The sequence below is a fragment of the Eptatretus burgeri genome, chromosome 8 (assembly GCF_056783735.1).
Source record: "Eptatretus burgeri isolate ZD-2024b chromosome 8, Ebu_testis_v1, whole genome shotgun sequence".
In the NCBI taxonomy this organism is placed as follows: domain Eukaryota; kingdom Metazoa; phylum Chordata; class Myxini; order Myxiniformes; family Myxinidae; genus Eptatretus; species Eptatretus burgeri.
The window spans coordinates 95,654,089-95,668,111 of NC_140968.1; the positions used below are offsets into that span (position 1 = coordinate 95,654,089).

Below are 14,023 nucleotides of genomic sequence, written 5' to 3' on the forward strand. Positions count from 1 at the left end.
AGCTGCCCTGCGAAGGGAAGCTGCACAGGAGGTACTCCCACGGAGTGGGTTTTCAGATTTTTTTGCTTTTTTGCGTTTTGCGGAATGAAGGGTTTTACGTTGGCCGGAGTGCAAATCCTGCCACCAACCTCCTAATAAGAAGTGACCCAACTGTAGGAGGACGTCCGCAGACACAGTTGGGCATTAGATATGGATGGCCGTTGGCTCACAAGGAGCTCCTCCGCCCTTTGACAGGTTTTGTTTTTAATCCTGCTGGGTGTCCATATCCAAACACCCTCCTCACCAGAAAACCTGGTGGGGGAGACGGTTTAGTCGCCGACAACCCGACCATGGAACAGGTTAGTACAGGTTTACATGGTACCTGTAGCAGGTCACAGATCGAACCTGACCTGACATTAGGAGGGGATTTGTTTAGGAGGGGATTTTAACTGCACGATGGATTTTACCATTGATCGCAATGGGAAAGAGCCTCACCCAGCAAGCATTATGCCACTGGCTAGGACTTTGTCAACCTTCTCCCTTATTGACATTTGGATGACTTGTAATCCATCAACACTACAATACACATGGTGTCGTTGTTTTGATGGCTGTCTGTCCCTCGCAAGGTGAGACCGTTTTTATATTAATAATGATTTTAAAAAAAATATTGTGACCCACACTGGTATCGTCCCCAGTGGTTTCTCAGACCATCAAATGGTCATACTTCGCATTCACCTACCAATTCGTAACTGAGGTGCTGCCTACTGGATTTTAATGTAAGCCTCCTCGAGGATCATTTGTTCCTTGATGCCTTTCATGTCTTTTGGAGAACTTAACTGCAACGTAAACCCTCCTTTCCCCGTCTTGTGCAATGGTGGGACAATGCAAAAGCACAGATAAGATCCTTCTGCCAGCAATACGGAGCTTATCAAACTCGACATGACTCTGCCCTTCAATCTCTGGTTGCCAGAGAGATACTATCTTTGCAATCCAACCTCTCAGCCTCTAATACTGAAAGGACTAATATAACGTTTTGCTGGCAAAGAAAAAAGCCCTTCTTGCTGGGCTCCGTGCAAAGCAGGCCAGGGAAGCTCTGATCAGTCTCCGAATGGAAAAACCTGTATCACTTGGATACTCCTATAAGTTCTTCTTCAGACTGGAAGTTCGGAAAAAGACAAGTCAGCAGATAGCTTCACTAAAGACGAAGGAAGGAAGAATAACGCACTGCCAAAAAGACATCAGAGTTTCACTCAAGGATTACTTCTCCAAACTCTACCAAGCCAAGAGCACTGATGATGAGATTGTGGAATCCCTGACTTCTTCCCTACCCACCTTATCAGAATCCGTACGTCTACAACTACACATGGAAATAACTTTGGAGGAACTTCAGGCTGCCCTACATACTCTTCCAACAGGCAAAACCTCTGGACAAGATGGAATGCCTGTAGAACTTTATAAAACCTTTTGGGACCTTCTGGGACCAGAGTTACATGAAGCTCTGATTGACGGTCTACGATTGAATCTGTTGCCATTAAGCTGTCGCAGGGCTGTACTCGCCCTTGTCCCCCAAAAAGGTGACTATCAACTGTGCGACTGGCGTCCTATATCATTTATTTGCACGGATTATAAAATTTTCTCAAAGGCTCTTACCAACCGGCTCAGACCCGTGATTGGGGAAATTATACACCCTGATCAATCCTATTGTGCTCCAAAAAGAACAATACATGACAGTATTATAAATTGTGTGAGACATGATTGATATCTGCACTCTTGAGGAAAAAAAAATGTTGGTTTGGTTTTTCTAGACCAGGAAAAAGCCTTTGACACTGTTGATCACCTCTATCTTTTTTCTGTTTTACGAGGCTTTGGTTTTGGGGCAACTTTTATCTCTTACATACAGCTCCTGTACAACAACATTTTTAGTTTACTCAAAGTTAATAATATTTTATGTCAGCCTTTCCCAGCGAAGAGAGGCATTCGTCCAGGCTGCCCTTTGTCCGGTCTTCTCTATTCCCTAGAAATCCAGCCTTTGCTCATTCGGTTGCGGGAACATCTTCATGGTTTTCTTCCCCAACCAATGGCGAACCCAGTTAAAGTAATTGCCTATGCAGATGATCTTTTAGTACAGTGGATAAGCACAATAATTGTGCGTTTTATGAGAAAAGCATGAATTTTCTGACATAGTTAATGAATACCATAAGGTTTATTTTCAGATGTGGAGGGAAGTCAGATTTGACCTCTGAGGACCATGAGGTCAAATCCAAGATGGCCGCCAGTCCACCGGGTCTAATGTTCAAACGCGTTTAATTTTGGAACTCGACAATGTAAAAAAACATTTAACGTGTCATTTCCAACTAAGTTTGGAATGGCCATTCGTTTGATGATACTTTTGAGATCGCCAGGAGCCAAGGAAATGCATTTCGATCAACGTCAAGGTAAAATTACATTAAAAACTTTTGGACATTCTTTTGGTAAAGACAATGGATTGGACCTATGCAATATAGCGAAACTTCGCTTCCATTTTGACACTATAGGGATAATAATACAAAAAAATTAACAGAATAGTCCCATGCTGCTAGTCTATTTAATACTTTATTAATAGCAATGATGATGATGGTAATGGTAGTGATCAAAATCTAACAGCCTCCAGAACAGAAGCACAGTGCAGTGCACTTGAGCGCAGCTTTGGCACACTTGCACCATCCAGTGCATCCTTTCTCACAGCGATAGCAGATCAATTCATGGCACGATTTTGATGCTTCGGGGAGAGTGGTCCAAAGCGGCTGCCACCCAGTTGTTTCCTTTGTCCAGCCCGTCAGATTGCTCTGGCATCTCTGGATCCAGGACCAATGTCTGGTTCCAACAGTTGGCCTGGTAGCAAGTGCGCTTGATGTGCTGTTTGAGTGCTGCCTGGGTTGGAGGAATGTTCTCTAGAGTTCTAGACTTCTGTGTGAAGAGCCGTTTCCTGGCATGATTCACTTCCGTGCTCTCACTGGTTCGGTCGTACATTAGCACCACAAATCGCTCCAGCAGCAACATTGATCCTTCACTGACCTCACTTGGCATGCATAGGAGTTCATTGAAAGCATCATTCACCTCTGGTAAAGACTTCCAAGTTTCCCAGGCAGTCTTCTTTCCTCTGCCAGTGAATGCAGATACAGTGTCACACCCAGTGAAAGCGTGAAGGACTGGGAGAGTCAGACACTGTGTTGGATTCATTGTGGCAACCATTTCGTGAACAGCTATGTAACGAAAGCTTGACCCGACACCAAGGGCAATGCACAGCTCATTAGGAGCTGTCTTCCTGAATGAAGCTACAGCCAGTACTACCACATCAGTATCAACGGTACGTATGGTCACCTTCTTACACCCATTTTGCACAGTATCTGCCACATGCAGAAGTAGACGAGTGTCGGCCTCCTCCTGCTAACATGGGGGCAAGGCAGGCCAAGTATGACTCAGCCAGAGAGCAAAGGACTCCACTTCCATTTGTTGCATGCAGTTCCTTGCCCTCTGCTAGAGGAAGATGAACAACTACGCATGACAGGAAAGCAAACAATTCGGTTTTGTTATCATCGCATCGAAGGAAGTCCTTCCAGTTCTTTGGCATCACAGTAGAAGGAGCCACTCTTTTCCTGGTGCCTTTTCCCCTCTTCTGTCTGGTTGAGGCTTTGAGGCTGGTGGGTAGCTATACATCCCAGACAAGGTCGATGCGGCTGCTTTTCTCAAGTTGAGCAGAGATGTATGGTGCAAACACTCTTTCTCCATACTCTTGAAATGTTCTTGATGTTCCCGGATTTAGCATTTGAACCACAGCTGCACCATCAAGAATTGTTGCATCAGCCAGAGGCACACCTCAAGCATACCCTGTGAGGGGCTAAATAACTAAATTTTCCACAATGACACCACTCGGTATTAATTTGCAAATTTCAACTGATTGCTTATTTTTTGATAAATTTTTACCTTGACCTTGACCTAAATTCATTTCCTTGAATTCTGACATTCTCAAATTATCACAAAATGAATGGGCATCCCCAAGTTAGTTGGAAATGACACCGTAAATGTTTTTCTGCGCAGTCTGGTTCCAAAATTAAGGACGTTTGAACATTAGACCGGGTGACTAGCAGCCATCTTGGATTTGACCTCTCACTGTCCCCTCAGCGGTCAAATCTGACTTCCTTCCACATCCGAAAATAAACATTATGGTATGACATAACTATGCTAGAAATTTCATGCTTTTCTCATAAAAGGCACAATTAGTAAAAATATGAGAGCTTATCCGCTGTACTATTTGTGCGGTTATCCATTCAGATGAGGATGTCTCTGTCTTGGTCCACTGTGTCCATGAATTCAGTTTGGCAAGCTCCACCAAAGTAAACTGGAAAAAGAGCAAAGCTCTCTATCTTGGTCCGCAAAATGGCGCCACTCCTCCAACCCTGCCCAAACAACTTGAATGGGCATGGGATGGAATTTTTTTTATCTCAGTGTCTTCCTTGGCACTCAAAATTTCGTTTTAAAAAACCGGGAATTTTTAACAAATAAAACTGAGAGGCGGTTACTAAAATGGAAGGAACTACTTAGTCAAATCTCATATCAGGGGCGAACCCTTGTTATTAATAACCTTGCGTCGTCAATGCTTTGGCATATTTTTACAGCATGACAACCCCCAGATTTCATTCTTAAAAAATTACAATCCATTTTTATTGACTTATTTTGGGGGGGGGGAGCACTGGCTCCTGGCCCAGTGTGCTAAGCCTTCCTATTGCGGAAGGAGGACAGGGGCTGGTTGCCGTTACCAGCAAAGTGATGGCTTTTCGCCTCCTTTCGTTGCGCAGGCTGTTATACACGGATGTTTGTTGGAAAGCCTTCGCTCACTGCCTGCTTCGGCAGGCAGGGAAACTTAGCTGTGATCAGGAACTCTTTCTCATGGACACCAAGAAAGTTGACATCACATCGGTGCCCCTGTTCTATCGAAGTATGCGGGAGGCGTGGCAGGCAGTCACCATCCGCCGTGATGACGGTAGCTACTCTCTCAAAATGTTTTTAAAGTGGTTTGTGGTGATCGCAATTTTATTTATGCTGGATACACCAAGGTTAAACATTTTAGAACTCCTTTTCCTTATAAATGGAAGCCAGCTGCCGAAGTTGCTGTGGCCACTGGAATTCGGTCCATTCGAGTCATAGGGAGAATTTTCTCTAATTCTCCACTTTTTCAAGCAGTCCGAGTTAAAATGGACTCCACACCTTCACTCCAACGCCCCATTCCATCACTTTTACTTCACTTTCAACTCAATGGAAAAACGTACTGTTTATTTTTTGTGTGTTAAAGCCCTTGTTCCTGAGAGACCCGCAGAACCACAAGCACACTTGAAGAGGATGCTCCGTGTTACTCCACTGCAATCCAATGGCTTGTTATGTATAAGGCGCCCATTGCCAAGCGCTCTGGAGACTTGCAGTGGCAGCTGGCGTACGACATTTTACCCTCGAATGTTTTGTCTCATCGCATTTGTTCTCGTAACACGGAATTGTGTCCTCTCTGTGATGTTATTGAAATATTTTCCACATTTTTATTGAGTGCCCAAGGCTGGCCCCCCTTTTCATGATCTTATCACATGTACTCCGATGGCTAGGCCTTTTTTTTTTTTTTTTTTTTTTTTTTTTTTTTTACACATTGTGTTTTATCTTCGGTTTTAGTATTTCTTACCAATGCAAAAATGAGTGTCTTTTTGCAAACTATTTGTCTTCCAAGGCTAAACTCGCTATATACCTGTCAAGGAAGTATAGAATGCAAAATACCGACAATCCTGATGACGATGCAGTTCATCTTTTTAAAGCCTTTGTCACCACGTTTGCACTTTGAATTTCAACTCAGTGATTTTGTATTGTTTTCACAGAAGTGGTGTGTGTGAAGGAATCATTATGTGAACTTGTTGATGGTGTCCTTATAGTTAATTTATGATTTTGCCTTGTTTATGTACAAACTCTTCCCTCATTTTAACTTTGTACAATGTTTGCCTTTGGTTTATGATTTCTTTGTGCACAATGATTCCTGGAAATAAAGAGGAACAAAATGTCAAATCTCTCGTTCGTTCTCGTTCGTTCTCTCTCTCTCTCTCTGATGCCCTGCTTTGCACTCATTTCTGCCCTGGTCCCGGACGCTCTGCATCACCCTCGCTTCTTCCCTGGTCCTGGATGCTTTGGTTCGTGCTCCCGACGGAGCTCATGGACCCTTGGTTGTGGAGAGCAGTGTCGGGGCTATTCCAGAGAACGGTACCAAGCTGGGGAGTGTGACGGTGACATATGTACCGGTAGGCCGAGGCCACCCTGCACCTCCCATTTTGTCTCCCTATGTACTCTGATTGGTACCCTGTTTTGTTATACGGGAGGGAAGGCATACGTTAAGCTAAGTCTGCAACTTGTACATTTTCTTTCCTATTTGTAAATACACACCTTGATTACTCTTTTCATTGCATTTCCCTTTTTCCTTCCCCAGTTGCCCTTTGACACCATTGAAGTCCTTGAGTTCCCTTCCCTCCTTCCCATATTCCTCATTGCTAATTGTAAACAAATTATTATTCTTGTTATATTGTTGCGAATCTGGAAGCCATGAGCCAACAGACATTCAGGTTCCTCTAGCTTAGTTATTTCGATAAGTATGTGTTTCTAGTTAGAGTCCATCCCCTCGTCTAATAGGTGAATAAATGTAAATGCGCTGTGAAGTTATTTTAATGGTCAGGTTTTCTTTTATTTAACATCACCAACGACAACAACTCCAAGAAATGGGATGTGACAGCCCCCACCCAACGCTGAGCGAACTGAATTCCATGCCCTAATATGGACATAAATCGGCTCGATTGGGGACTCCAAGAAATGGGTTGCAACAGCCCCCACCCAACGCTGACCGAACTGAATTCCATGCCCTAATATTGACATAAATCGGCTCGTGTGGGGGACTCCAAGAAATGGGATGCGACAGCCCCCCACCGACGGCAGATGAGTTACACCGGAAGCGAGCCGCACCAGAGATGGATAAGAAAGGAAGAGAGAGATGAAAATGGCTGATCGTGGCTCGCCGTAGTTGGATTCAGCTCGCCCTCGCTGGCGCCCGGACCGAGTCAGCTTGAAGACCACGCGAGGTGGACAGGTCCAAGACAGACCCTGGTCTTCAGCCCGACTGTCCTCCGGGCTGGAGGTCCGAATAAAGACCATTCGGTCCGATTCTTTGGGTGTGTGTGTGTCCGTGGGCCCCTCTGCTAAGTAGTGAATTGTACAAGTGCTTTTTGCCTGTATATACGTGCATTCATTAATATTCAGGTTAACTCTGCCCTTATGTGCTCCCCTCATCCCCCCCCATTGTGAATAAATACCCCAATTGTTCAATGTTTCAGCTCGTTCGTGTCCATTCCTTCATTGACTGAGCGTGCTGCATGTTGGAAAGTTAGCCAGGCCGTTGCCGTTGTAGCAGGGTATTCGGGACAAACGGAACTCGGCGATCAAACCACTCGGATCGCACACGGAACGAGTACGCTAAGCAGCTCGTTCCGTACGGGTGCCGTCGAGGGTGAATTTCCCCGGAAGGTTGGACCACGTGGGTATTTAGGTAAATTGAAATTGGCAATCGACCCTTACCCCACGTGGTCTGTCTATTGGCGAATTCGGTCCAAAAAGGGACCCGTACTTTTCCGAAGTACGATCTGAATTCCGGGCGATCGGTCGAGCCGACTCTGCAGCTCCATCTAGCGGTCGTGCTCGCGGCCGACGCCCGGCCCCGCAACAATATTTCCTATCTGCCCGTGGTTGTCCTTTCTTCCATTGGTCCAGCAATGTCCGTATGTAGATTATCTGGAAGGTTATAATTCCCCAACTAATTGGCTCTCATATCAGTCTGGCATTGTGCTGGAGGAAAGCTTGGCTGCATTAATCAAGGTCCAATAAAAAGAAGAAAAAGAGCAATCAGAGATTGCAGACCCTTGCCAGAACTGCTTTTGTGTGGTGTATTTTGTGAGACATTTGTGTACTGGTGTGTTACATAATTAGAACTGCCACTTTATAACTGCTGTCAGTAATGACCAGGTATCAAGACATCCTGCTTTGATCGGCCACCTGACCCCAATCCATGACGTTTAAAAAAAAATTATTCATTATTCAATTGAATTTAGAATGGAATTAAAATAAATTCAATTCAAATCAAATGGAGGACCAAATAGGTACAGCCCTGCATTGGAGTAATCAGAAGGAACCCGAACAAGCAAAAAGCAAAGATGAAGTCATCAGGAGGAACCTGGGAAAATAGGATTCGCATTTCAGCTGCTACTTCTCTACCCTCAAACCCATCCAGGCACAGCCAAGTGAGCCTTATTCAAAAAAAAAAGAAGCGAAAAATAAAGAAATAAGTAAAAGAACCCATATCAAAAAATTAAATAATTCTGGCTGCCAGATCATGTCTCCGATCAAGTTGAAATTTAAAAGACGTATTCCCCATCAATACTAGAACATAAATGTGAAGCTTCACATCGATTACTTAAGCGGTTCAAGAGAAAACATTATTTAATATTTTTCTTCAATCCAATATGGCTGCCAAACCATGCGACTCATCAATTATTCCTTAACACACTTGCACACCCATGGAACACTTGTGTGAAGTTTCCCCTTGATTTGTCTAGCCATTCTGGAAAAGAAGATTAGACAAGCAGACAGAGTAAAAAAAATATTGTCTCGCTCCTCTGCGCATGTGCACTCGGGACGAATTCAGAGCCAAAGTACTGATAAACTACAGGTTCGTTTTCCGATTTGTGTTTAAAATGTAACATTCAATTGAAATCAAGTTGTTCCTCGATCATAAACTGGTGTCTTTGTGGACAGACAGGCGCCAGGCAGATAGGCAGACAGGCGTGAACCAATTGTTAACCCCGCTTTTCACTTTGCACATGTGGGGTAAATACCATAGCATAGTAAAACACCTGGTCCACATCTTGTACCTAAAGTATAAGCAGATAAACAATATCATTGTTAGTGTCATGAAAGTTGTACATCATATTATATGCCAAGCAATTAGACTGGAATACAAAAATGAACTGTGTACTGCAAACAGCGATTCATCTTCCTTTCCTAATAGGTGAACTGTGGCCTCACCGTCACTTCACACCAGGACTCGCCATATGTGGTCACTGACTCATCAGGCAGGCGCAGAGCATGTGGTGGCACGATGACACCCAGCTATGGTTGGGTTCAAAGGGGTAGAAGTAAGGCATTGATACCATAAAACAAAAGGACTTGGTGCAATACAATGCAGTCTATAAGGCACACGAATCAATTATTCCTCTGCAGAGTGTGGTACCTTGAAATATCTCGAAGGAGGCCTAAAAATCGAGACCATTTCATATCTATAATTTCTAAGCTGCTTGATGTTTATTTTCTATTTTCAGGTACAATAGAGAAAATTTGAAAGTTATGTTGCCAAAACCCTGAAGATGTCAATTTAATCAACACAGGAGATAATAGAGGTCGTAATAGGCCTCAAGGTACTTAATGGCCTATATTTCATACAAGGTGGTTCACACGCAGTTTTGAAAAGATTATCCAAACAGACAAGGCCACAGAGATTGGGAAGAACCCCAGACAACATGTGGAGGACTCTCTACACAAGACACAACACACGTTCTCACAGAAGCGTGGGGTGGACGTGGCAACCATCACCTTCCAGCAGTATATAATTACTATGCCTCATACTGCTGCCCCTGCACTAAAATTTTTAGCACAACACTTCCTGGAAGACGTGTCGTCTCATCAGACAGAAGATCCATGACTACCATATTTCCCTAACTTCTTACTCCTGATTACTTTGTGGGGTTGGAGGGAGGGGAGACTTGAAAGAAAGTATGCTGCAACATTTCTCAGACTCAAAGGGAACTGAAAGAAGACATGTGATCAATCATGCAATAGACAATTCTAATGTACATGTTGCAGCCATCATTGAGAGGCAGGGGGCTGAGGGTGAGAATTTGATCAATAATTATTGAACTCATGAGGAAACTTAACACTTTCAGCTCAGTTTGCTGCATAAAATACAATCTTCTTCCTTTCTCAAAATGGCAAAGTAAAAATTGAGACCTTCTATAAAGAAAATCCTTTGTTTCCTCAACACAAAAAGATCCACATTATATATATTTATTAATTTAATTTCCTTTTGGAGCCTCCCTGTAAAAAACAAGGACAAATGTGTCCAAGAGCCAGGTCCTAAAGGCGATAACAACAACAACTTCCGATATTTCGTCACGTGCCTTGATGGAGCCAATAGCGAGACCCGTCATGGAGGCTCCTCGTTCATGATGAGAAAATCGTGTATTTACGAAATTAAACACATTAAATCGAATAATCTTTAAAGAGTAATGTGAAAATTTTCGAAACTTTAAAGCAAATGTCCGAATATATTTAAAAGTTCATGATAGACGCTCTTAAAAGGCACCTTCAATGTGAGGTTGTGTACAGGTGTTTAGTATTTAAGGAGATCCGGATCCTGTATATAAAAGAGTAGAGTCCTAAATGTTGAGGAAGAGGAAGAGGAAGAGGAAGAGGAAGAGGAAGAAGAGGAAGAAGAGGAAGAACAACAACAACAACAACAACAACGCGGAGCTCTCTTAGAGCCAGTGTTCGCTACGCGAGACGCGGCTAAAAAAATAAGTTTTTCTCTGCAATGACTGAAGCAGAGTAAATCCTCTGTATTCACGCGCTCTCTTTTCGCGAGTTCCAAGTACTCGCCAATTGGGAAATATATATGAATTCTTAATTCACAACTCATTGACTTCCAGTATTTGAGAGTTGTTGTTTTTTTTCCACTTATCAATTGCCCTTAATCATGGCCTCTAAGCAGAAGATGAGTGGGGAAGGTGAGTTTGCTGGAAAGAGACAAAATAAAGTGACGAGTTTGAGCGAAAAGTGAATGGGTTAGGCAGGCTGGATGAGAGTGCGTCTGCAGTTGGCATGAATCTTCCTTCTCACTTCCCCTCCAACACCACCACCACCACCACCACCAATATCTTCATGATCATAATCATCATGAAGTGTAAATAAAATAAAACAAAGTGTTCTGTATACTGCAATTTATTTATTTTAATCATCGTTGTTAAACATTTACCATTCCCCCTAATATTCAGTCTAACGCAGGATGCTGGTACTATTCTTCCAACAATGATGGAGGTCCTCAATGTCACATATGAGATCAAGGCTGTCTCTCTGGACACATCTCGTACTTTTAACAGTCTGGCATCCCGCCTAACTCTCAACTCTCTGCCGACGGCATCAAAGGACAACTCCTCACATGGTTTACTGACTTCCTCTACTCTCGTAGCCAACATGTGGCACTCAGATGAATCCTCTCATCATTGCTCATCTCCACTCATTTGTTCCTCCCTTTTCCCCAACTGTTGAACCAACTTCCACATTCTCTTCAATCTCATTGTTCCCTCCAGGTCTTCAACACAGCTGTTCACCACCATCTCAGATCACACCTCCCCCTCACCCCATTCAAAACCACAATCTTTTCTACCTCCATCAACAGCCCCTCATCAAATGCACCTCTTTCCAAATTTCGTTTTTCCTTCCTGAGAGTTTGCTTCTGTATCCATCTTGTCCACCTTGTGTGCCCTCCCTTACCTCATTCCTCCCCACATCCCTTATTTGACCAAGTCTCCCTCTATTTGATCATTCAACTCTGCTGTTCGTGCTTCACCCTTCTCCCCACTGTTCCTTTTGTTCTGTGGCTGTGGATACACAGTGCCTATAGAAAGTCTACACCCCCTTTCAAAATTTCACCTTTTGTTTCATTATAGCCTGGAATTAATAGCTGAGTTAATACTTGGTGGAAGCACCTTTGACAGTAATTACAGCTGAGAGTGTGGGGAAAGGTCTCTACCAACTTTGCACACCATGAATGGGTAATATTTACCCATTCTTCTGTACAAAACTGTTCAAGCTCAGTCAAGTTGCGTGGGGAGTGTTGATGGACAGCAATCTTCAAGTCATGTCACAGATTTTGGATTGGATTCAAGTCAGGGTTCGACAGCGTGAAGCCGAGAAAGGTGGGAGGCAGGAGCACCAGCCCAGAGGGGAGAGCAGTACTCCATCAGGCTACGGACAAAAGCTTTGTAAGTGGTCAGGAGCTCAAAAGGGCCGAGGAAGGACTTTGCACGACGGAGGATTCCCAGTCGGCGACTGGCTTTTGAGGCGAGGTTGGAAATGTGACTTTCCCAGGAAAGGTCATGGCAGATAGTGAGACCCAGAAGCTTGAAAGAAAAGACTTCTTCCAGAGGATTGTTGAGAAAGTGGATGGGGGGGTTTTCTAAACGGTCCTTTCGAAGAGACATAGTGAGAGTGTGAGATTTGTCTGGATTGAAAGACATGTTCCACATGTTGGACCAGTTTGTGATTTTATCCAGATCTGCAGTGAGCGAAGAAGCTGCTGCTTGCCAGTCTGAGGGATGACAGATGGTACGGCAGAGGGTGGAGTCGTCGGCAAAGAGAAATAGAGGATTTTCCAGAGAGTCTGAGAGATCATTGATGAAAACCAGAAAAAGAACAGGGCCCAGAACGCTACCTTGAGGAACTCCAGCCTGCACAGGAAGAGGGGATGAAAGAACTCCATTTAGGGCCACACGTTGAACTGGGCACTCAAGGACATTTATCTTTTCGTTCCTGAGCCACTCCAGTGTAGCTTTGGCTGTGTTCTTTGGGTCATTGTCATGCTGAAAGGTGAACTTCCGTCCCAATTTAAGCTTTCTTGAGGGCAGCAGGTTTTCCTCGAGGATTTTCCTGTATTTTACTCCATCCATTTTCCCTTCTGTCCTTGCAAGTGCCCCAGTCCCTACTGATGAGAGATATCCCAATAACATGATGCTGCCACCACCATGCTTCACAGTAGGGATGGTGTTCTTTGGGTGATGTGCTGTGTTGGGTTTGCACCAAATGTAGCGTTTTGCATTTAAGCCAAAATGTTCCCTCTTGGTTTCGTCAGACCACAAAAAACTTTTTGCCACAAGACTTCAGAATCTCCAGAGTGGTTTCTGCATACCTCAAATGGGACTCAAGTTGGCCTTTTGAGTAATGGCTTCCTTCTTGCCTTCCTGCAGTACAGGCCGGACTTGTGGAGAGCTTGGGATATTGTTGTCACATGCACACAGTGACCAGTCTTTGCTCTAAAGGCCTGTAGCTCTTTCAAAGTTGCCATTGGCCTCTTGGTGCCATTGGCCTCAACCTCTCCACCAAATGTTGTCTGAATCCATCCTCAACTTTTTGAGACATCCTGCTAACAGACAGACAAACAAATGGGTGAAAACAACCTCAATCCACCTTCAGTGGCAGAGGTAATTATCAACAAACAAACCCACTGATGTACTTCTATGAATAACCTCAAGAGTCTGGTGTTGGCTTAATGAATAGGGAAGCAGGCTTGGGATCCTCGGGTCCTGAGTTCAAATCCTGCTTGGCTGAAGGTCGGTACCAGGTCGGCAAAATGAGTACCAGCTTGCTGGGATGATTGAGCCATCTGAGTATCCTGTGTTGGAGTGGCGACCCATCCAGGATTGTGCCCAATAGCCCAGGAGACTGCTTTGGCAGCACCGACGCTCTGTGCAGAGTATGACCCCAATGGATGGATGGATGAGTTCAAGCCCCTGTCGTGCCGACTCAGCGTGTCATCCTTCCTCGGTCGGCAAAATGAGTGCCAGCTTTCTGGAAACGGGAGGCACTGCATCAGCAGCACAGCCATGCTCCCAGCAATGAGGCAACCAACAAATGATCATAATCAGCAAATGATCATAACAGACTGCATCCAAATAAATAAATAACAACCTCTCAAATAAGTTAATTCCCTGAATGTCATATCTCACCATTAGGCAAGACGTTTACCAAGCAGACCACAACAAAAATGTGGTAACCAACTGCACATTCACCGTTATGCTAAGTCCACCACCTTCGAGGCACATCTACTTTGTACAATGGAGTGTTGTTCCTCCTCATGTGCAAGTAACACATGTATTCTCAGACACTG

At 44.1% G+C, this 14,023-nt stretch overlaps 1 protein-coding gene across 1 annotated transcript in view; it reads right to left on the bottom strand.

Moving 5' to 3' along the window:
• Nucleotides 1-14,023, bottom strand: part of MRPL9 (mitochondrial ribosomal protein L9) — a 52,653-nt gene that overhangs the window by 12,543 nt on the left and 26,087 nt on the right. The window contains exon 6 of the mRNA XM_085893092.1: nt 9,112-9,195. Coding sequence (XP_085749218.1) covers nt 9,112-9,195 — 84 coding nt within the window. The remainder of the gene's footprint in view (nt 1-9,111; nt 9,196-14,023) is intronic.